The sequence below is a fragment of the Lepidochelys olivacea genome (genome assembly GCF_965140295.1).
Source record: "Lepidochelys olivacea isolate rLepOli2 genome assembly, chromosome: 9".
NCBI classification, from domain to species: domain Eukaryota; kingdom Metazoa; phylum Chordata; order Testudines; family Cheloniidae; genus Lepidochelys; species Lepidochelys olivacea.
The window spans coordinates 27,317,551-27,333,386 of record NC_140419.1 but is presented as its reverse complement, the minus strand read 5'-3'; the positions used below and the strand labels follow the sequence as shown (position 1 = coordinate 27,333,386).

The following is a 15,836-nucleotide window of genomic DNA, read 5'->3' as shown; positions in this document are numbered from 1 at the left end:
TCATAGGAGGATCTCTACAAAATGCAGTGCCTTGTGCAACAGCACATTAGACTCATGCCAGTCACTGGGGACAATGCATGTACCAAACATTGTAGTTAGCAAGAATAGGTCTCCACAACTGGAGAGACCTAGATGAAATCTGAAATATAGATCTGGACATAAACTTTTATTTATCTCCAAAATATTTATTGCTAATGAGCGTTTTTCTTCTGTTAACTTGTTTTTTCTTGTCTTCTAGAATTAATGATATAGCTAACCTTTGCGCAGAGTTGACAGCATGCTGCACAGTGCTAAGTTCGGAATGGTTAGGGGTTCTAAAGGCTCTTTGCTGTTCTTCAAACCATGTCTGGGGTTTTAATGATCTGCTTTGCAGTGTGGATGTAAGTTGAATGTATCTTGAAATATAAGTACCAGTTAAACATATTTATCTTAAGTTGCCTCTAGAAGACCCATCACATAGTATCTAAACACTATATATTGTGGAACAGGGTTTTAGAACTGTATCTGTTTATCTTTTCAAAGCATCTTCTGAAACTCCTGAATTATGTTTTCTGCATTTTCATTGTTTCATTCAAAATGAAATATAGACTACATACAGAGTTGTGTTTTTACTCAAATACATTTTTTTCTCATTGCACTACTGTAGTGTAGTGCTATAGGTTTTGGGAGGTACCTTGTGAAAGAGACAGGCAGATATCTATATGCATAGCTTCCTTCTCAATCACTGTTTCCATGAATTGAACAGTCCCACTCTTAAATAGCATGCCTCTGGGCTGGCACTTAGTCATAAGGGTGTAATACACTTCATTGATCCTAACTCAGCTGCTGTAAATTGTCAGAGCTCCATTGAAGCCAGTGGGGTTATGACAGTTTCCATCAGTGGAGGACCTGGCTTGATATATTTATCCTAGTACTTTAAAAGATTGGTTTATTCTTTGACCATGCATGTTAAAGGATGGCTGTGTAAATCTAGAATTTTTCTTGCTGTGTGCTAGCAGCTGAGGATTGAATATGTGTGCCACTAATTTCTATTTAAAGGTTACATCTGTTCCATCTTTTATAAATCAATTTTTGTCTCCTCTTCATTTAATTAAAATTTAATGTATGAAGAAAAAAACAGTACGTTTTGTAATTAACTTAAATCAATAGACGTTTGCTATTGAAAATATTTGGGAGGTGCATTAAAAAGTGGAGGAATCTGCTTATTTGTGATAATTTTACTCTTCATTAGTAAGCCAAGTTCGCTTTTATATCTTGGTCATTAATCACAGCAATGAAGATTTGTGTATCATAACGTGAAAGCATTCCAGTGTTGTTTTTCTTTCAAGGTGAGTGACCTCTCATTCCATGATTCACTGGCCACTTTCATTGCTATTCTGATAGCCCGGCAATGTTTTTCTCTGGAGGATGTAGTTCAGCATGTTGCACTTCCCTCTCTCCTTGCAGCAGGTAAGAAAATATCAATATCAATCTAGACACATTGTGATGTTTTGTTTTTAAAAACTTTTTTCTTTCTGTTGATTGCACAAATTTACAACTCATTCTGAAACCACTTTCTGATGCAGAATGCTACTGCAGTATGTGACGGCCAGGATACTCTCTCTATACGTTGTAACAGACTGGTCCCATAAGTAGTATTAATGTCAGGGCGAATCAAAGAATCTGTGTTTGATAAATGATATAAAGGTCATATAAAATGCATTCTACTTCTTTGACAACACCATCCTTCTCCCTATTATCTAGGTCCCCTATCTCCATATGACATATGACTTCTTTGTGTCTTGCACACAACACATCCAGATAATTGCCAAAGCGTGTTAGTTCTTTCACAACATTTCAAAAATCTAACCCTTCCTTCCAGCCCTCACAACTTAAAATTCTCATCTATATCTTGGTTACCTCGAGCCTCAACTACTGATATCACTTTCTCTGTGGCCTCCTCTTGCTCCCTTCTAGTCCATTCAGAGTTGAGTAGGTACATTCTTCTGCCTTGCCCACTGATCAGACCATAACACAAAATGCTTGGAATCCCTCCACTAGCTCTTTCTCACCTTCTGTTTCACTTCTGTGATGATCCTTGCTTTAAATGCTCTGCACAATTTCACCCAGATCTTCATTTCTGCTCTCATTTGACCACTTCTCCCCTTGCTTTTTCCTCCAACAATTAGTTCTGCTTAATTAACCTCTCTTCTTCCAAAAACCTACAAATGCTGACTCCCATCAAATAAAATGCTCTAGTTGCATTTGAAATAGGTTCTGTCTTACAGAATTATTTCTGTGGATCTTCCAGTGAATTCTGTATATGATTTCTAAGCTCCTTGAGAGAGGTGCCTTGTGTCAATGTCCCATTTTCCATAGCCTGTGGGGACCCAGATGCTGAACCTGGAGCGAGAATGACATGCCGTCTTCTGCTTCATCTCTTTAGAACACCCCAGCTCTACCTGTTACCCCAAGCAACGGGTAAGTTGACAGGCTTTATGTTCTTTTCATTTTAGAAAATGAAGTGAATTCTGAAACTTCTGCATAGGCCTCCTGCATCATACTTTCATTACTTTTTTCCACACTTGGGTTTGAAAATTGTAGGCAATATTAGATAAAAGGGGCAGAGGCCAAACAGTCATTGGTATGGAAGTAATCAGACCATTTCAGTGAATAAAATTCTGCCATGGAATATAATGTTCTCTGAGAAGCTGAACAATGATTGTCTTTGCATTTTTTATTTTCATTTTTTAAACTGTGGATGTGCAGTCAAAAGATTCTTGCATACTGAAGTATAGTTAAGCAGCACATACTTCTGATTTATCTGGAAAAATAGGGCCTTTAAACCAAATGGTTATGCAGATGAAGCAATTTCACTGCTGAACTCAATGGATTATGGATACCTGAGCATTAAAATGTTATCCTGTCAATGTAGAACTCCAGCCTTTGTCATAGTAAGTTTAACAAAAGTTCAGTTTAAATATAACAGCTGTGTATAGTTCTGGTGAAGACAACTAAACTGGGAGAAATCTTTTACTGCTACACTGCTCTTGCCTCTTTCAAATTCTGAAGATATGTATCTTCAAGAACAATTATTTTGTTTTTGACTGTATCATGTACAATCTTATGAGATCCTAACACAGACTTTCTTAAAACATATGCATAAGTGGATATAGCAAATCTTATATGTTCAACCGCCATTTTCTCATTTCTTGACTTTGGGCCTGGTCCTCCTCCTGCTGAAGTGTGGAAAAATATCCAATAACTTCAGTGGTGCAGAATCAGCCTGAACTATATATACATCAAGAAATTTGTATTAAATATACTTTGTTAGATTTATATAATAACTTTGTTGTGGAAGAGGATGAGGGGGAAAAATTCATAAACCTCTATAGCTGAAACCAAAATAGACTTTCCTTTCCTTGATAACTTACCAGTTTAAATTATTGAATTTTATGTTTGAGACACTTCTTTAAGGCTCTTGATTAAAGGCAGGATCAGAACCGTATTTTCCTAGATTTAAATGACTGTAGCTAGTTTTGTTGTTAGCATGCTACTACTTACCCCCATTCATTTTAATTAACTACAGCTGGGTCTACAGCTTCAAGCAAAACAGCATTTTACCTCATCAATTAGTCGTTGATGCATTGTAGAAAAGTTCTTGTATAAAGAAGTCTGTGCTGGTAAAGAATAACAGTGAGCTGTAGCTCACGAAAGCTCATGCTCAAATAAATTGGTTAGTCTGTAAGATGCCACAAGTCCTCCTTTTCTTTTTGCGAATGCACACTAACACGGCTGTTACTCTGAAACCTGAGTATTACATATATCTCTTTCTCTGCTCTTAGGGAAGTCATTCCCAGGCATTCGCTCTTCTTGTGACCGCCACCTTCTGACTGCTGCTCACAACAGCATTGAAGTGGGAGCTGTGTTTGCAGTCTTAAAAGCAATTTTGATGCTTGGTAAGATTATTCAGAGGTGTGTGTGTGTGTATGAAGATCTTCAGTTTAACACTTGGCTAAAAAAGGAATCGGTTTTATTCATTTTCTTGAGAATGCTTCTGTGATTGGGGATCCTTAGTTATTAAAGTACCTGACTGAAGACAAATTTGGATTCTTCCTGTGCTTCCTTGACACCAATGAGTAGCTTTCCCCCCACAGGTCAAGAGACAGAAGTTTTCTCTGGTGAGTCAGCCCCAGACTTACGTGACTTTAAGCAGATGTGACTCTTGCGCACACTTCCTGTCAGAAAGTCACAGTAAATTTTAACTTGACCTCGTCTAAACATGTTTTAAGACATTTCTAAGGGGAGTGTCCTGAATCCAACTCTTAAGCTTCACTTATTCCCGTGTTTGGACTTAGAAGTAAATCCTAATGCCTGAAATTGAATTTCTGAAGTCTTGAAAGAACCATTGTTAAACAATCCTTCCACAGCAGAGCACTCACTAACGCTCCACTTGTGTCAGTTCTTAAGCCTAAGGCCAGCTGTACACTAGAATCACTTTGCTGGTAGAGCTATAATGGTAGCGTGTAACATCAAAGTACTTCCAGTGGGGATGCAGCATATTCCAACAAACTGTGCTTTTGCCATCATACCTTATTCCAGCCCTCCTGAGCAAACAAGCTATACTGGCAAAAATTCAGGCGACATTATACTTTGAGCTATTGCTGACACAACATAGTTAAACTGACAAAAGTGTATCCTAAGTGGAGATTTATAAAGTACGGGCTGGTCTACGCTCCAAAGTTTTGCTATACTGTATACTATGCTAAAAGTATACCTATGCTGGTTTAAAAAAAAATCACACCCTAAACGACATAGCTATACCATTATAACTTCTCTAGTATACACCTACATTTGGGGTGGATTGAAGTGGAGTTAAAATCATACTTGTGGCTAACATCCGTACTTTATTGCTGTTTGCAGTGATTGGATTAGAATTCTTATTTTCCTGCATTGCTGAGGTTTGAATAAATGACTAGTGCACGGGTTACATTATGCATTGCAATGCAAACTCTGTATTTGCAATGCAATTCAGTGCAAACTCTCTTACAGGAGCTTGTGTCAGTTAAAGGCTATATGGTACAGAGATCTAGAATACCCATTTCTCTAGCACCGTCCCACCTCACCTCACCTTAATAATAATCAAAATATAATATTTTAGAAGATGAAATATTGATGTTTTTAAAAATCCCTTCTCACATTTCAAATGAATTTCTTAAAAATTGCACTTAATTTATTGAGAAAAGCCTCAGGTATGCTATACCTAATGGAGTTAATGCTTAATAAGTAATTAATTTGGGGAGCAGAAATCAGTTTTAGAAAATTTAATCTCTCCCCAAAGTGAAAGACATAGTTGTATAGTGAACTGCAGTAGGAGTATATTCAAGGTAGTCTTTTCACAAACCTTACTGCAATGTTGTGGTTTCAGTTCAGAAAAGTAGAATTTTTTTAGCTTCCTTCTGTACAATAAATAACTCGTAACATCTGCGTAACTAGGTCTCCCTTGTTTAGGCTGACCAGACAGCAAGTATGAAAAATCGAGAAAGAGGGGTAGGAGGTAAATAGGCGCCTGTATAAGACAAATCTCCAAATATCGGGGCTGTCCCTATAAAATTGGGACATCTGATCATCCTACCCTTGTTGGTATGTGATTTGCAGTTGCAAATACCAAGCTTGATAACCATAACACCATGTAGATGGTTATGGTGTGCAAGAAAGGCAGATTCGGGCTCATATGTCATTATTATCCATTCACATACATTTTGTCCTATTTTATGTCATTCGGTCTGTTTTTTAGACCCGTTTTGTTTGTTTTTTTTCTGTTTTATGGTTATTGTTGAAGCACTGTAGATTGGACTATAGTGGCATTACCAGAGTTGGGCCCAAGCCCTGCAGGTCAGATGCGATATTCCATTTCTGACTAATATCTATTAATTATAATGTGCCAGATCCTCAGATCATTAGTCAGGCAAACTCCTATTGACTTCCATGGCCGGGGGTTGGCTTAGAAGAACTGAGTAAATACTGTATAAATATCTCATGCTTAGGGCCCTGTATGTTTTAACTTATTAATTCCCTTAATTGTTGGTTTAGTTCTGGGTTATGTTAGTTTTGGGGGATTTTTTTTTTTTTTACAAGATTTCAGTTTTCCGAGATATTCTTTTCTTATTTTCTTGCTTTCAGTCCATTTGGAAATATGTTTGCCATGGCATTGATCTTTTCTAATCAAAATTAATAAAGAGTTATTTTTTTAAAATGTTGCTATGGTTTGTTAAACAAGTAAGAATTTTAGAAATGTGTGTAGGGGGATTTTCTGCTACATATCAACACTACCTGTGCCTTCCATGCTCAGAAGAGAGGGGCTGGATGTAGAAACTCTGTTTATAACTATTTCTCATAAGAAGTCATAACTGTAGTACTTGATTAGTGGCAAGTCTCCCTTCTTACCATAAATGTTAGTTCCAAATCTTGCAACTGACTGCCTGGGTAGGGCTCCACATGAGTGTGGAAATATATTGGCTTCAGTAGCCCTGCACATGGGTGCAGGGATCCCACTGTGCAGAGTTAGTTGAAGAATCAGCTTCTCATCAAGCTCAGTCAGTCAAATACACTGATATATCAGCAGGTAGTGGTCTATTTTATACATAAGAAGGCAGTGTTCAGTTACAAGCCAGTCTATCATAATGTGTCCTCTAATTTTGATGAGTAAAAAGTACAGGTGGTTTTAATCCTGTTAAGGAGAGATTCAGGGTACTGCTTATTGGAGAATAACATCGACGTGATACAAACTGTGAGGATTTCATATGATGAAATAGATCTTGAGATAAGGACATTTTTCCACTGGTGCAGCTTCCCACTGGTAATGGTGGGAGAACAAGCATTGTACACAGGTCACCAGCAGCTGCTGACATTTTAAGCATTGCGTTGTGCAGACTTGCTCTGAGCAAGTGTAGACACGATTGTGGTAAAAATGCCAGTGCTGCTTATAACTCTGTCTACATCAGCAGTTTCTTAGTTACCATCACTGGTATTGCTGTGGCAGTGGCAGCAATGGTATAAGATTTTAACAAAAAAATCCCATTGTAGAGACAGCCAAAAAGCAAAATTTGGTGTCTCTGTTTTAAAGGACTTGAGCTGGAATAGCAGAGAGACTTTCAACCATCAAGGACAACAGGAAGATGGGCAGATGCTTGGATGACCATTTAAATGGCGATTGACTTGATGGGGATGTTTTAATGGAATATTGGTTCATGTGGCTGTATCAAGGTGTTTTAACTGGCTGAATCGTCCGGACTTCCTGTGCCATATTAGTTATTGAGATTGTCATTAGATCAAATTGTGGTGCTTGATAAGTGCTGGAGAGAGCATATGGCTAACCAGTTAAGGTCCACAAGAGTTTTCTGCTAAATGCTTGAATGGGTATGTTGTCCCACTAACTTACATATCACCTGGAAACATAACTATTTTCCTACATAATGCATGATCTCAGACGGTCCCACAACAGTTGTGAAATTATATTTAACATTCGGGGCTTATTTCTCACTGTTAAAAATAGTAGTTGCATCTTGCATTGTGAGAGAGCGCTTTGATGTAAGATTTCAAACTCTTCAAAGGTTGTTAGTTGCCATTTCAACATAGGGCATTATGCAAATATTTATTTCTGCTTCTTGCCCAAACAATCTTACTTTGCTTAGTCTGTCCCCTTTCCCACTGCCAAAATTAAATATTGAGGTTAAGTTTGTGCAGTTGTGCTGATGATTTGCAGAAAGGATGGGTTATTCAGTGTTTGCCCTTTCTGACAGGGCTCCCTCAGCATGCATTGCCCTTTTCCATTCCCAGGAAAATAAATCTCTCTTGTCAAGAAGTTCATAGTAAGGTGGGCTAAGGTGACCACCAGTCAAAACTTGTCTCTTGATCTATCGAGAGTTAATAAATCAGAGTAAGAGAGAAGACTTGGAAAAAAGGGACACCTAAAAGGATGAGTAACCCAACTTTTCCTTATTTTACAGCCAAATCAAGTCTGTGTGCCCATGAGTACTCGTTACTGGGGTACGAGGGGTAGGGTAGGAAGGATGTAGTCTCTTTCTTGGTTTGGTTTGTGTAACTTTTTCAAGTTCAGAAAAAGTAAATTTCATTTTAATGAAAAATATATGAAGCAAAATAAGGAAGTAACATTTTCAAAAATTGTACTTTTCTAATATCCAGTTTTTATTTGTGTTGCCTGCTGTCTAATTTGGCTGTGCACATACTTCATTTCTGCATTGTTTCTCAGCTAGGACATTCCTTCGAATGCTTCCTTAACTGACTATGCAAATTCAAAATCTCAAGACTTCAATAAGATTTTCACTTTTGTACTCCTGTGCTTCTGCTGTGTAGGTGATGCTGAAATTGGCAGCAGCGGTGTTAACTCTTTGAAGAATGAGGACTTCACTATGAGAGGTTTATTAGATGACCTTAATGATGATGAAATTTGGGGTGCCTCTCACACACTGAAATGTGGAAAAGCTATTTCCATAGAAACTGCTAGTCTAAGTGAATATGCTAGATATGTGCTAAGAACTATTTGCCAGCAGGTAATTTGTAAAACTGTGTTTCCTAGCTTTTCTTTATAGACAACATTATTTTTGTCAAAAATCTGTCATGTAAGAGGCTTTAATATGTTTGAATGCAAAACAGACTTTGAGGATGTACTATACGTCTTTTTCTTATGGTATTTGAATCTGAGTTCTCCCTTGTAGTTGCTTGGCTTTGACCAGAGGTCATTTAAAAGTCAGTGGAGCTAAAATGGGGGTGAATTTGGCCTATAGTCTTCAGTATGTTCCAGTCTTTTAAATTAACACTATTTTTCCCAGTTGAACCTCAAACACCCTGCCCTTTTGGTGGCTGGTATAGCAGGCCTTACCTGAGAAATGCCAGTGATGTTCCATGAATTAGCTGGTAAAAAGTGCTCATGCAACTTGTGGATATCATTTGGTAGAATCAGTTAATTATCAATCTGCTTTTAGTGTTTTTAAGGAAACAAATTCTGGAAAACAGTTGAAAGTGTACTGTACTTTTAAGGGTTATAAATTACTGAATGAAGGTGAAATTTCAAGTATCATATAGACTTATGTGGAACTGGTTTTCAGTTTGTGAATATCTGCATGTGGAAAATGTGTTTTGTGTGCATTGCATATGTGAAAAATAAGTGTTATATTGACATCGATCCAGCTGTTTGATTACTTTCAGGAATGGGTGGGAGAGCACTGCTTGAAAGAGCCTGAGAGGTTATGCACGGACAAAGATCTTATATTGGATCCTGTTCTTTCAAACAAGCAAGCACAGAAACTACTGCAGCTTATCTGTTACCCTCATGGTATTAAAGAATGCACAGAGGGTGACAACGCTCAAAGGCAACACATCAAGCGCATACTTCAGGTAATAAAATGTAAAATTATTCCAAATTACTTCTGTAAGATATTAACTCGTGAAGTCTCATTCAGCAGCACCATCAATTCAATGCAGATGTCTTTCAATTCCCAATATTACCAACCCCCAAAGTTCAAAAGTAATTACTCAGACCCCCTCCCCTCCAATCATGAGATGATTTTTTTTTTGTCAATGCATTTTGGGCCTGTCTTTTGCCCACCCCAGCCCCCATGAGAAACAATTAGTGTTGCCAATGCCAGTTCTCCCAGATCTGAGTATGATGATTTTGTCCCCTTGCTGCGGGGAGCTCTTGATAACTGGTTGTTCAATGCTTCCAACTTCTCTTCAGAATTTTAATTAATTAGTGTTTTGCCCACCTCCAGCCCCAACATCTGCCTGTACAGCAACTTCCATCTCTGCTCCTCATGTAACTCCTTGGGTTCTTGATCCCTCCTCCCAGGCCTGTGCAGGTGCTGCAATTGGGTTCTCTTATGCCTCTTCCTAGACCTGGGAGTGGGGCAGCTCCAGGGGTTCTTCACCCCCTTCTCTCTTTTCCCCAGCCTTGGGGCCAGGCAACTTCAGGGCCTCTTCACACACACCCCTTTCCCTTTCTAGGTGTTGCAGGAAGGAGGAGGAGAAAGGAGACTTGACCCATTATTCTCAGGAGAAGAGAGGGGAGGAGGGAACAGAACCACTCTGAGATACTGGGCTCTATCTGCTCCTTTCTCCCAGCTCCTATGGAGAGGAGCTGGGGCTCTTCCTGCTTCCTGCAGCAGCCCTGATTAGCTGTACTTCTCCAAGAGTGAGGGAAGTGGAAATAGCGGCCAATCAGAGGGGATTTCCTTTCCAGGTAGGGCTGAAATTCATGCAAGGGCTGGAGCTTCTTCTGTCATCGTGACTCAGGCTCCAGCCGCAACCAAAAGCAGAAGAGCTGACAACCCTGAGTTCCCTTTCTCCCTGTTTTTTGTAGTTGATAGATATTTCCTGTCAAGTACTTTTATTGACCAGCAAAAGTTTCTATTCAAGCGTACTTTCCAAAATCAAATCCACGTTTGTCCATTTATGTATTTCATCCTCTGTTAGAAGCACAAAGTATATTGGCTGGAGTTTCGAGATCTAGTCCATGTCTAGTCTAGGGGTGTTTGACCATTATAATAATACGAGTATGCTATACAGGCAGAGAGCTCCTGGTGTGGGTGTACCTATTACCAGCAAAACTGCATTTGACAGCAGTATAGTAAAACTATGCCTAACAAGTGAAACCTAACTATATCAGTAAAAACACAGTTTTGCTGCATCTACACTACAGACTTCTGCTTTCACAGCTGTCTGTCAGGTATCACGCTACTTCACTGACCAGCACACCATGCCAGCAGACGTCTGTAGTTTAGACATAGCCATCCTCTGATTACCATAGTTTTTATCCTTTATCCCTTTTATCCCTAGTTTTTATTTTAACATATTGTATCCTACTTCAAAGCAGCAAGATAGAAAGTTTAACATAAAGCTTCTTACTGGCCCTAGAAAAACATGAGGCATTTTAGAGTAAAAATTCTTAATCTGTCTTTAACCCATCCAACTGGATCAAAATTTGTAGCTCAAAACCATGTAGTATGTAACATCACTATCCAATGAGATACTTATAATGCAAAGCTGTGGCTTTGAATTTCTTTGCTTTTGTAAGTTTGTTACACTCAGCGACTTTTGAAGTGTAGATTTTAAGAATGGGAACTAATAATTTTAACAGATATTAAAAATTTATTAAAGTGCAGTGGATCTGTGAAATCTACAGCAGCACGCAACTTTGACAAATGTTTTCAAATGAGTAAGAGACTTGAGATGAAAAGAGTTTACAGAAATAGTAAGCAGCCTTTTAAGATATTTAGATATCTTGGAGAGGTCAGAAAAGAGAGAGAAAATCTGTTCTGAAGACTCACTATCACAAAACTAACTCTGAATCTCTTTCAATCAGTTCAGTCTCCTTCCTCTTTTCTGCTCCTGCTGTCACTAATGGCATTCAGAAATTTGGATGATTTAGATCAGTGGTTTTCAAACTTTTTTTCTGGGGACCCAGTTGAAGAAAACTGTTGATGCCCACGATCCAACGGAGCTGGGGATAAGGGGCTTGGGCTGTGGGAGGGGCTCTGAGTGGGGCGGGGGGCTCTGGGCTGGGGCAGGGGGTTGGGGTGCAGGAGGGGGTCATAGAATATCATAGAATATCAGGGTTGGAAGGGACCCCAGAAGGTCAGCTAGTCCAACCCCCAGGGCTCTGGGCTGGGTGTGGGGCCAGGGATGAGGGGTTTGGGGTGCAGGAAGGGGTTCTGGATTGTGGGGGCTCAGGGCTGGAGCAGGGGTTTAGGGTGCAGGATTGGGGTGCGGATGTACCTCTGGCAGCTCCCGGTCAGCAGCGCAGCTAGGGTGCAGAGGCAGGCTTCCTGCCTGTTCTGGCACTGTGGACCGTGCTGCGCCTGAAGCAGCCAGCAGCAGGTCTGGCTCCTAGGTGGAGGCATGCAAGCAGTTAGGGTTCCTGGCCAATGGGAGGAGCCAGTGCTCAGGGTGGGGGCAGTGCATGGAGGCCAGTGGCCCCCCTGCCTTGAAGCCAGACCTGCTGCTGGCCACGTCCGGGGTGCAGCGTGATGTCGGAACAGGTAGGCACTAGCCTGCCTTAGCTGGGCAGCACTGCTGACAGGACTTTCAATGGCCCGGTCGGTGGTGCTGACCGGAGTGACCCAATGCCTTACGTGCCGCAACCCATTACTGGGTCAGGACCTGAACTTTTACAAAGGCTGATTTAGATGATAAAGTATTACATAAAAAATAAGAATGACCCTACTGGGTCAGATCAAAGATCCATCTAGCCCAGTATCCTGTCTTCCGACAGTGGCCAATGCTAGGTTCCTCAGAGGGAATGAACATAACAGTTAATCATCAAGTGATCCATCTCCCGTCACTCATTCCCAGCTTCTGGCAAACAGAGGCTAGGGACACCATTCCTGCTCATCCTGGCTAATATCCATTGATGGACCTATCCTCCATGAATTTATCTAGTTCTTTTTTTTGAAACCTGTTATGGTCTTGGTCTTCACAACATCCTCTAGCAAGGAGTTCCACAGGTTGACTTGTGTGAAAAAATACTTCCTTTTATTTGTTTTAAACCTGCTGCCTATTAATTTCATTTGGTGACCCCTAGTTCTTATATTATGAGAAGTAGTAAACAACACTTCCTTATCTACTTTCTCTATCCCAGTCATGATTTTATAGACCTCAATCATATCTCCCCTTAGTCATCTCTTTTCCAAGCTGAAAAGTCCCAGTTTTATTAATCTCTCTTCATACGGAAGCCATTCCATACCCCTAATCTTTTTTGTTGCCCTTTTCTGAACCTTTTCCAATTCCAATATATCTTTTTTGATATGGGGCGACCACATCTACAGACAGTATTCAAGATGTGGGAGTACTATGGATTTATATAGAGGCAACATGATATTTTCTGTCCTATTATCTATCTCTTTCCTAATGATTCCCAACATTCTGTTCGCTTTTTTGACTGCCGCTGCACATTGAGTAGATGTTTTCAGAGAACTATCCACAATGACTCCAAGATCTCTTTCTTGAGTGGTAACAGCTAATTTAGACCCACATCATTTTATTTGTATAGTTGGGATTATGCTTTCCAAAGTGCATTACTTTGCATTTATCAACATTAAATTTCATCTGCCATTTTGTTGCCCAGTCACCCACTTTTAAGAGATCCTTTTGTAGCTCTTCACAGTCTGCCGGGGTCTTAACTATCTTTAGTAATTTTGTATCATCTTCAAAATTTTCCACCTCACTCTTTACCCCTTTTTCCAGATTATTTATGAATATATTGAATAGGACTGGTCCCAAAACAGACCCCCGGGGGACACCAGTATTTACCTCTCTCCATTCTGAAAACTGACCATTTATACCTACCTTTTATTTCCTATCTTTTAATCAGTTACCAAACCATGAGAGCACCTTCCCTCTTATCCCGTGACAGCTTTCTTTGCGTAAGAGCCTTTGATGAGGGACCTTGTCAAAGGCTTTCTGAGTACACTATATTCACTTGGTCCCCTTGGTCCACATGCTTGTTGACCCCCCTCAAAGAATTCTAGTAGATTGGTGAGGAATAATTTCCCTTGACTCTTCAACAAATTATGTTCATCTGTATGTCTGACAATATTGTTCTTTATTATAGTTTCAACCAGTTTGCCCAGTACTGAAGTCAGGCTTACAAGCCTATAATTTCCGGGATCACCTCTGGAGCTCTTTTTAAAAATTGGCATCACATTAGTTATCCTCCAGTCATTTGATATAGAAGCTGATTTAAATGATAGGTTACAGACTACAGTTAGTAGTTCTGCAATTTCACATTTGAGTTCCTTCAGAACTCTTGGGTGAATACCATCTGGTCCTGGTGACTTATTGCTGTTTAATTTATCAATTTGTTCCAAAACCTCCTCTAATGATACCTCAATCTGGGACAGTTCCTCAGATCTGTCACCTAAAGAGAATGGCTCAGGAATGGGAATCTCCCTCACATCCTCAGCCTTGAAGACCGATGCAAAGAATTCATTTAGTTTCTCCGCAATAGCCTTATCATCCGTGAGTGCTCCTTTAGCACCTCGATTGTCCAGTGGCCCCACTGGTGGTTTAGCAAGCTTCTTACTTCTGATGTACTTTAAAAAAAAATTGCTATTACTTTTTGAGTCTTTGGCTAACTGTTCCTCAAATTCTTTTTTGGCCTTCCTAATTGTATTTTTACACTTCATTTGCCAGTGTCCTTTCTATTTTCCTCACTAGGATTTAACTTCCACTTTTTAAAGGATGCCTTTTTGACTCTCACTGCTTCTTTTACTTTGTTTAGACACGGTGGCTCTTTTTTGGTTCTCTTACTATGTTTTTTAATTTGGGGTATACATTTAAGTTGAGCCTCTATTATGGTGTCTTTAAAAAGTTTCCACGCAGCTTGGAGAGATTTCACTTTTGGCCCTGTACCCTTTAATTTCTGTTTAACTAACCTCCTCACTTTTGTCTAGTTCCCCTTTCTGAAATTAAATGCTACAGTGTTGGTCCGCTGTGGTGTTTTTCCTGCCACAGGGATATTAAATTTAATTATATTATGGTCACTATTACAAGCGGTCCAGCTATATTCACCTCTTGGTCCAGATCCTGTGCTCCACTTAGGACTAAATCAAGAATTGCCTCTCCTCTGGTGGGTTCCAGGACCAGTTGCTCCAAGAAGCATATTACACTGTAGATATCTGGTGGCTGTCTGTTTCCTCCAAAGGAATGATTCACCCTCTATGAAGCCTGGTCTGGAAACATGACAGTTCAGAGTATAGCCTATTAGGGTGCAGTCACATCATGCCTGCAAACCCTAAATGTTCAGATCTGCATGTGGAAATTATTATTTACAGTAAACGCTCAGCAGGTGTAACTTCCCTTGCTTTCCATATATGCCCAAACACCAAAATGGGTGCCAGGTCACCCCAAGCTGATCTATGTGATAAGTGTCCCTACCCTTCATGGAAAAGAGAAAGTGGTCTGATGTCTCCCCAGCACCTCCCACGCCCACTACCAAAGAGGGTTCTCCAGAGGAGTCAGAGACCTACTTGTGGAAAAGACAGGGGCACTACTCTAATCACTCCTATCCCATCCTAGCAATCACCAGGGAATCCAGTGAAAAGTGAATAAATTCTGGGGCTGTATTAACTGATAGGTAAAAAGAAAAATCCCTGTGCTGTCTTTGAGGTGGGTTCCAGAGCAGCCGTGGGTGGAGCCATTGTTGGCAGTACAGCTCTGTTGAATATCTGAGCCAGTGCAGAGGCACAGGGTTTTGGGGACACAGCCCTGAACTCCAACCAATCCCCCAATGTCTTTGTTGTTTATTATTTGTGTTATCATAGTGCCTAGGAGCCTTAGTCATCCACCAGGATCCCATTGTGCTAGGAGCTGTACGAACACAGAAGCGGGGAGCTGGAGCATATGATTTATGAGGAGAGGCTGAGGGAACTGGAACTATTTAGTCTGCAGAAGAGAAGAGTAAGGGGGGGATTTGATAGCTGCTTTCAACTATCTGAAAGGGGGTTCCAAAGAGGATGGATCTAGGCTGTTCTCAGTGGTAGCAGATGACAGAACAAGGAGTAATGGTCTCAAGTTGCAGTGGGGGGGGTTAGGTTGGATATTAGGAAAAACTTTTTCACTAGGAGGGTGGTGAAGCACTGGAATGGGTTGCTAGGGAGGTGGTGGGATCTCCTTCCTTAGAGGTTTTTAAGGTCAGGCTTGACAAAGCCCTGCCTGGATGATTTAGTTGGGGATCGGTCCTGCTTTAAGCAGGGGGTTGGACTAGATGACCTCCTGAGGTCTCTTCCAATCCTGATATTCTATGATTTTATGAGAACAAAAAGACCACCCCTGCCCCAAGG

General features: G+C 40.3%; 1 protein-coding gene across 2 annotated transcripts in view; it reads left to right on the top strand.

Moving 5' to 3' along the window:
- Positions 1–15,836, top strand: part of MED12L (mediator complex subunit 12L) — a 322,334-nt gene that overhangs the window by 240,035 nt on the left and 66,463 nt on the right. For both annotated transcript variants that reach the window (XM_084639004.1, XM_084639003.1), the window contains exons 22-27: positions 239–380; positions 1,329–1,449; positions 2,359–2,460; positions 3,825–3,938; positions 8,356–8,552; positions 9,208–9,396. In XM_084639004.1, the coding sequence (XP_084495130.1) occupies positions 239–380; positions 1,329–1,449; positions 2,359–2,460; positions 3,825–3,938; positions 8,356–8,552; positions 9,208–9,396 (865 nt within the window). The remainder of the gene's footprint in view (positions 1–238; positions 381–1,328; positions 1,450–2,358; positions 2,461–3,824; positions 3,939–8,355; positions 8,553–9,207; positions 9,397–15,836) is intronic.